This window comes from Cannabis sativa, chromosome 3 (assembly GCF_029168945.1).
Source record: "Cannabis sativa cultivar Pink pepper isolate KNU-18-1 chromosome 3, ASM2916894v1, whole genome shotgun sequence".
NCBI classification, from domain to species: Eukaryota; Viridiplantae; Streptophyta; class Magnoliopsida; order Rosales; family Cannabaceae; genus Cannabis; species Cannabis sativa.
Window position 1 is genome coordinate 7,965,927 of NC_083603.1, and position 8,742 is coordinate 7,974,668.

Genomic DNA, 8,742 nt, shown 5'->3' on the forward strand with positions numbered 1-8,742 from the left:
AACGAGTTTAATCAGTTAGCTCAAGTGGTCATAAGAGAGTGCGTGTGTGTTGGACGTCCTGAGTTTGAGTCCCAAATTATGCATTGTGTAATATATAAACCCTTAACTAAAAAAAACAATTTTTTTGGGTGGGTCCGGGTTTGACCTGGGTTTTGGGGTGTTATAATTTCAGAACCTGAACCCAGCCTGATGAGCAATCGAGTGTAACCCGAACCCGCCCTATAATTTTTGAAACCATCAAATCCAAAAGATGAAAGTCACGCCCCCACACACTGTCAAAAACCATCAGATCCACACCCTTGAGCCGAATCAGACACCATTGACGACCAAAGCCGCCTAACAACAACCCCTCGCCCATAGAAGAAAGCCCCACTAGAAGGAAGCACGAGAACCACTCCGAGAAAGCCATGTCCCTCATGAATATTTCCAACCAGAGCCACACCCAAGGCCAAAAAAGGCTAGCAAACCTTGGTCAGGAGAAGAAATATGGCGGCAGCTTTAGATGTCTAAGGAAAAATTAATAGCAAAGCCATATCGTTTTTCTTTGCTAGTAAGCTATTTGAATTTTTTGATATATTAAATTGTCAGTAAGTGAATTTTTTCCTTTTTTTTTATTAATCATATTTTATATATGTAACGTATGTGCATAATTATGATAAATATTAGATAATATATTTTTTTGGTGAAAATAATTAAATACTTTGATTACCAAAAATATTTGAAGAGCTCAAAAAATTAAAAAGTAATAAAAAAGCTCAAATGAGCTTAGCAAAAATCTTTTCTCCCTTTTTGCTGAAAATTATTCTATACAGAAATTCTTTGAATCTAGTGATAGGGTCTAACAAAATATATAAATACTAATAATATGTATATAATAATTAAAATAAATGATACAGTATAATTCTAATTAAATAGTAAGAAGGTTCGATTGGTTTACCTCTATAGATTAAAAGAAGAAAGCTTGATCTCTTTTTTTTGTTTTATATTGCTGAAGAAATTAAGTATTCATCATGTGGAGAAAATCAGCCTCACTGAACCCAACATCTTGGAAGATTAGTATAAAATTAGGTCAATACATGTGTGTCTTAGGAAAAAGGAATTAATTAATTAATTAATTAGTATATATAAATAATTAACACACATTTGTAATTATGTAACCAAGAATCTTATGCTGTAGCTTTTCTAAGCATCACAACGTGGGCTTTTCAGACTTGACTGAAGTCCAATTAATATATATATTTTCATTATAAACTTTCGTTAAATTTCTCAGAAGGGGTGTTTGTAGACAAGAATAATTAAATGATCACACTATACTATATGTGATTATAATTATTATCATTATTATTATTAATTATGCTAAAGTTTTGAGTGAAAAACAGGGAACAACTCAGATCTTTGCCTTGTTAAATGGATTTAAAAGAACACATGGTTGAGTCAGACAAATTGTTCTTTGGATCTGACAACTTATTAATAATTATGTTTTTAACTAAAAAAATATTTTTAATTATGGTTATAAATATCTTTAATTGCTCTTTGGATCTAAAGAAAAAGAAAAGAAAAAATAAAAGGGAAACTTACAAAATTACTGGATTTTGACTTATTTTTTACAAAAATACTGCTACACGGCAAAGATAACTTTTATACTGCCTTGAGACTTTTTTTTTTCTTTTATACTGTAAACATCAAAAATAAAAACGAGATCTTCTTTTTCCACACCCGCAGACAAAACTACTACAGCAACACCAGAACAGGCAGAAAACAACCATTAAATTCGTTTAGATGAAGCAAAAACATTAAAACCATTAATATTGGGGTTGTCATGATTTTTTAATGTTGTTTTTGGGTTGTTCCACTATTGTTTTGTATGTTTAACAAATATTAGTTTTAAATTACACAAGTTAAACTAATTACTGAATATTTATTTGAGGTAACCAGAATGAAATAATCATGGACAGTAATAGTCTTACCTTCTATTAAAGTTATGAAATCTAGAAGACAAAAAAAAAGGATTGGAGCTGGATGGGAAAAGAAACAACATAACAAATGCAGCAAAATATAAGGAGCTGGGGTACAACAAAAGAACATACAAGAGAAGACAACAAAAATGAAAAGAAACAGAACAACTTAAAAACAACAGTAGAACAACAGAGGAAAACTGAACATATATTAGAGCATATGAGAACTGAAGAAAATAACTTACATACAAATTTCATTATTCCCTATTACTATTAAAAATAGAGCAGTACAATAATATTTAGAAAATGTGATAAAAAAATGAAAGAAAACAACAGTAAAACAACATTAAAACAATAATAAAGCAATAACAAAATAAGTCATAAAAGTCATCAAACGATACAACAATACCACTCACGAAACCAGAGCTAACTACAACCCCAAAAAAGAAAAAATAAATAAAGAAAAAAAGAGAATTTTTTTACTTAGAAAGTTTGAGTTGTCTGCTATTCTTCTTCTTCTTCTTCTGTATTGTTCTTCTTGAAGATATTCTCACGAGATGGACTCTCTTCACCAAGAGAGCCTCCACACTCCTTCATCAGCCTACTCTCGTTTCAAGTTTTTTCTATCTCTCTCTCTGAAGCACACCCACAAAAACTTTCTCTCTCTATATATATATCTTGATTTTCTCTCTCAAAACCCAAGTAAAAAAAATGAATGAAAGGAGTGAGTTTTGTAAATTTTTGAAATAGTGAAGAGTGGGGAGAAGGGTTTTATCTAAAGTGCTTGGTTGATGGTCTTCATCTTAGACACTAATCTCAAGAAATTTTCTTTATGTAAAACACAAATCTCAAGAAATTTTTAATAGACACCAACCCACAAAGAGATAGAGAGAGAAATAGAAAACATATGTAAAGCCTTGGAATTAATGGAGATCACGTGAGTGAGTATTTCACTTTTTCAAATTTAAGTAAAAAAAAATTGTCAAAAAAGTGATGTAAGTCATCAATTATCTAAACACATATATAAATATTTAAAAATGGGACCACATGATGGACTTAAAATTTAAATTTAAAAAAATAAAATAAAAAACAATCAGTAAATTAAATAAAAAAACCTGACATGAAAGTGACATAAAAGTCATCAATCAGTAAATTAAATAGGTTTGAACAAAATTTAAAAAAAAAAAAACAATATACACAGTAAAAATATAATAATTGCCGTGTAACAGTAAAAAAGAAATAAAATGGGAAAGATCAGTATAGGGTGTAAATTTTCCAAAAAAAAACCACTGATATGTTCATTAATTCAATGATATTTAAAGTTTCAATTAACGAATTAGTTTAAATGTAGTCAAGCTTACTTGTTGGGAATATTAATGAAGAAAAGAAAAACAATATTTAGATTCTAGATTTTCTCAAAATTTTATTTTAAAATTTATCTTTCTAAAGTAAACGATAAATTAAAACATTTAAATTCTTTGGTTAAAATATATATCTTTAAGGCTAATTAATAATAATTTTTTCTCCGAACTTTGACATGTATTAAATTATGCCACTTGAACTTTTTTGGCCGTTAAAAATTCTCCCTGAACTATTAAGATTGTTAAATTTAAAGACTTTTGTCTAATTTTAGTAAAAATATTCTAACATGGATAAAAGTTCAAGGGGCATGATTTAGTACATATCAAAGTTTGAGGGGCATGATTTGGTAAATCAAAGTTGGGGAGCATGATTTAATACATAAACAATCACTGAAATAGTAAAATTGAATGAAATTAGACAAAATTTCTTAAATCTAACAATCTCAATAGTTCAGGAGAAATTTTTAATGGCAAAAAAAGTTCAGGGAGCAAAATTTAGTATATGTCAAAGTTCGGGAAGAAAAATTGCTAATTAGCTTATCTTTAAATTGTAAATAAAATTATAGAAAATTTCTTATTTGATTAAAATTATATTATTTTCAGGATTAATTTTTTTTATCCCTCCATATAAAGGGAATAAAACATATTTTTCTTCAATAAAAAAAATTACATAAAAAATCATCATGGGAAGAACTTTGTAGTATAAGTATAAACATTACTATCAGTACCCAAAGGAACCAAAAGTGCCAAGAGTTTAACCGAAAGGTAACAAACATAATGGACTCTTTAACTAACTTGGACAACTAAGCAATTAACAACTTAAACTGTTCTAACATCCTCCCACAAGCTGATAATTGGAGTTTGAAATGGCCTTGGTAAGACCATCTGTCAATTGGTCAAAAGCAGGAACATGCTTGACCTCAACCTGCTCATGTAGCACCTTTTCTTGAACAAAATAAAGATGGAGTTTAATATGCTTGGTTCTGGCATGAAGAACAAGATTGTGAGTGAGCATAATGGTGCTGAGATTATCACACTAGACTGTTGGAGACCGAGGTAATGTAATGTGTAATTCTAAAAACAAAGAGCGTAACCAGGATATTTCAGCAACCACACTTGTCAAGCTCCGGTATTCAACCTCTATACTTGAACGAGAGATGGTATGCTGCTTCTTACATTATCAGGTGATGAGATTGGGATCAAGAAAGATTGCAAATCCAGAGGTTGATCGCCTATTATCAGGATTTGTGATCCAATCAGCATCACAAAAGAATTTTAGTCCAAGATCAGAGGGTCTTTGTAAGTGTAAACAAAACTCTAAAGTGCCACTATTGTATCTCAAAATATGCTTAACAGCAAGCCAGTGAGCTTGAAGCGAATTATGCATAAATTAGAACACTTTGCTTACATATTAGGGAAATTGGTATATTTCTCATTATCCAATAAAATGGGAAAAAGTGGTATTTATACAAAGTGGTAAGAACCTAAACAAAGCTCAAAATAAAATAAATCCAATGTAAGCCTAATCCTAATATTACACTAAATAATTTTTTTGGCGTGAGATACTGTAGAACTCCTACAATAGATTTGTAGAGATGCACATCCTCCACAGGATCATAGCCAAAAACTGAGAGGTGTTGACCACTAGTCAAAGGTGTAGAATTAGGTTTTGCTCCCTATATTTTTGCTTTGTAAAGTAAATCCTTTGCCATATTAGTTTGAGTGAGAATCAAGCCTGTTGAAGTGTGTTGAACTTCAATACCAAAAAAGTAACTAAGATGACCAAGATTTTTGAGTGAAAACTCTTTATGCAGCTTCTGAATAAGAGAAGAGATAGCCTGAGGATCACTTCTAGTGATGATGATAATATCATCCACATACATCAGAATAATGATGGTCAGGGCCGGCCCTGGGTCTAGGCGGACTAGGCCCGTGCCTAGGGCCCACTCCAACCTAGGGCCCAAAACCAGCCATATAATGCCTTTAAAAAAAAAAGGCCCAGCAACACTTTTTCGGCCCAGTCCATTCTAGCCCAATACACCACCACCCACCAACCAACCCTCCATTCTTCACGTGTAGAAAAAAAAAAAAAAACTGAAAAGTCACTCTCATGACTCATCTCTCTCTCTCTCTCTCTCAAGTCTCAATCTCAAATTCTCAATCTTCCATTCTTTCCCCCCAATTTTTTTTCTCTAACATTCTTTCTCTTCTAAATTTCTAATCTCTCAAAAAAAAAAAAAATCACCTTTACAATTTACAATTTACCAACTATCCTCCTCATCCTAAATCCTCAATCCTCATCACTCATCTCTTTTCAATTTCTATCTCTTTGTATTATAATGGTAAGTTTTTCATTTTTTAAAGTTAATATTTTATTAATTTTTATGATCAATTGTTATATTTATTTAATTCCTTTCCTTTTTAATTATTATTTTGTTTGCTTTGAAATTTTAGTTTAGTATTTATATGTTGTTATTGTTGTTGTTGATGTTGTATAGATAATAGAGATAAACTAAAATGAATATTGAATATTATTTTCCTAACTTATTTTGACTTGATTATTCTATTAAATGTTGAATTGCCCCTTATGTTGAGAGTTGATAAAGTGCTTGAAATAGACCATTGGAAAAGAAAAAAAAAAATAGTTAGAATGTCTAATTAATCATATATAATAATATATTATTTGTTTGTTGTATGTTTATATTCATTTATACATAACATATTTTTTTTTCACTATTGATTAGCTCATAGTCACAAATCAATTCACATAAAAAATAATCACCATTTGATTTTCATTGCATTGCTCATATATTGATATACATGTTTTATTTTATTTGCAAAAGAAAAAAAAAATCCTTTTTAGTGGTTCCCTTTTATTTCTAAAGTTATGTGACTTATGTCTTGTATTTTTTTTTTTTTATAATTTTGATATACCATATATTTTGCTATATCATATATTTTGTAATAATAAGATAAACATTGTCTTGTCTATATCATATTATTGTACTCATATCATTAATTTTGTTTGCAATTTTTTTAGGGTCCTATTAGAAATTACAAATACAAATCAGGAGCTCAAAAAAGAAAGGAGAAATTAAGGAAAGAAGTCTTGCAAAAAAGTCAGGTTGGTTCTCTTAATAAGTATTTTAAACAAATAATGTAGACAATTTTGTCGTGAATGACATTGAGAATCAATTTGATATTGAAAGTAATGAGAATGAGAAAACTTCAAGTACTGTGAATGAAAATGAAGAATTGAATCAAACTGTTAATGAGAATGAGAAAAGTTCAAGTGATGTGAATGAAAATGAAGAACTGAATCAAACAGTGAATGAGAATGAGAAAATTTCAAGTGGTGTATTCAACTTTCCTTTTGATATTGATGATCCAGGAAATTGGGATAGGATTGGTCATATTAATATGACAAATTTTATAGTTGAAAGAGGTCCAAAAAGAGTCATTAAGGATGAGTTTACTAGGGATGCTTTCGGTAGGAATTTTTCTTCGTGGCATTATATTAGAGAATTACCAAATGGAGAGAAACAAGATAGGAAGTGGTTGATTTATTCAGTTTCTTTAGATAAAGTATTTTGTTTTTGTTGTAAATTGTTTGCAACAAAGAAGCATCTTGTGGGTTTTTTAGCTGAGGGAGGTTTTAATGACTGGCATAATATTTCTGATCGATTAAAAAGTCATGAACGAAGTATACAACATATTGAGTCAATTGCTAGTTGGGTGGAATTAGAAAAACGACTGAAAATGAAGTTAACAATTGATGCAAGTTTAGAAGAACAAATTAATCAAGAGAAAAAACATTGGAAACAAGTGTTAGAGAGAATTCTGGCTATTGTAAAAAGATTTGGGCAAAATAATTTGGCATTTCGAGGAGATCGTGAAAAACTATATGAGAAAAACAATGGGAATTTCTTACAAATTATAGAATTACTAGCTGAATTTGATTCAACTATGCAAGAACATGTTCGTCGTATTTTAAGAGGTGAGACTCATTATCATTATTTGAGTCACAAGATTCAAAATGAAATGATACAACTTCTGGCAACTGAGGTGAAAAGCTCGATAATTAGTAGAATTAAAGAAGCAAAATATTTTTCAGTCATACTAGATTGTACTCCAGATGCAAGTAATGATGAACAGATGTCTCTTGTTTTAAGATGTGTGAATGTTTCAGAAAGTCCAATATTTGTTGATGAGTATTTTCTAGGATTCATAAAAGTTCATGACACATCAGGGCTTGGTTTGCTTAATGAACTTTTAGATGCGTTGAATATTCTTGGACTTGATGTTGATAATATAAGAGGACAAGGATATGACAATGGATCTAATATGAGAGGAAAGAATAAAGGTGTACAAACTAGGCTACTTGAAATGAATCCTAGAGCATTTTACACTCCTTGTGCCTGTCATTCTCTAAATCTTTTACTTTCTGATATGGCTCATTGTTGTCCCAAGGCTGTATCTTTTTTTGGTGTGGTACAACGAATATACTCATTATTTTCAGCTTCTACAAAAAGATGGAAAGTATTTACAGATCATGTACCTGGTCTCACTGTTAAGCCATTATCAGAAACGCGTTAGGAAAGTCGTGTTGACAGTGTTAAAGCAATAAGATTCCAAGCTCCACAAATAAAAGAAGCTTTAGATTACTTGGCAGAGAGTAATGAAGATGCCAAAACAAGAAGTGATGCTGAGACTTTAGCAACATATAATATTCATAATTTTGAGTTCTTGGTGAGCATGGTTATTTGGTATGATTTGTTGTTTGCTGTTAATATTGCTAGCAAGATCCTACAAAATGAAGATATGCAAATTGATGTTGCTATCAAAGAGTTAAAGATTCTACTTTCATTTCTTCAAAAGTATAGAGAAACTGGTTTTGAGAATGCTTTGACTAAAGCTACTGAGATTGCAAGTATGATGGAAGTTGAACCTGTGTTTATTGAAAAACGAAAAGTTTACAGGAAAAAGTAATTTGATGAAAGTGTCAATGAGGGGGTGACACAATCAGCAGCAGAGTCATTTAAAATTGACTATTTTCTTTGCATAATCGATCAAGCTATTTCATCATTTAAAACCAGGTATGCATACTATTATAGTGTTTTATTTAAAATTATATTTTACTTCCTACCATAATAGCTAATAAAAATAATTATTGTTCAACTAGGTTCGAACAATTTCAGAATTTTGAGGAGAATTTTGGACTATTGTTTGATTTTGAGAAATTAAAGTCTGCAGATGATGACACTTTGAGGAATTTTTGTATCAATCTTACAAACTTAATGAAGCATGGTGAGATTTCAAACCTTGACAATGATGACCTATACCAAGAGTTATATATGTTGCGTCAAAGTCTACCAAAAGAAACCAAAAGAGCTATCGATGTGTTGAGCTATATAAAAGAAGTGGAT

General features: G+C 30.3%; 1 protein-coding gene across 1 annotated transcript; it reads left to right on the forward strand.

Annotated features, from left to right (window-relative positions):
* The first annotated feature begins 4,277 nt into the window (after nt 1-4,277).
* Nucleotides 4,278-8,305, forward strand: LOC133035885 (uncharacterized). Its single transcript, XM_061112324.1, has 5 exons — nt 4,278-4,372; nt 4,673-4,739; nt 5,131-5,212; nt 6,480-7,807; nt 7,913-8,305. The coding sequence occupies exons 1-5, from the start codon at nt 4,278-4,280 to the stop codon at nt 8,303-8,305; spliced, it is 1,965 nt and encodes a 654-aa protein (XP_060968307.1).
* Nucleotides 8,306-8,742: the final 437 nt, after the last annotated feature.

Excerpts from the sequence above, each read along its gene's own strand:
- LOC133035885 (XM_061112324.1), top strand. The coding sequence starts at position 4,278 with ATGGAGTTTAATATGCTTGGTTCTGGCATGAAGAACAAGATTGTGAGT. Across the intron at positions 4,740-5,130 it reads CTTACATATTAGGGAAATTG|CTTCTGAATAAGAGAAGAGA; the intron begins GTATATTTCTCA and ends CTCTTTATGCAG. Across the intron at positions 5,213-6,479 it reads CATACATCAGAATAATGATG|ACAATTTTGTCGTGAATGAC; the intron begins GTCAGGGCCGGC and ends CAAATAATGTAG.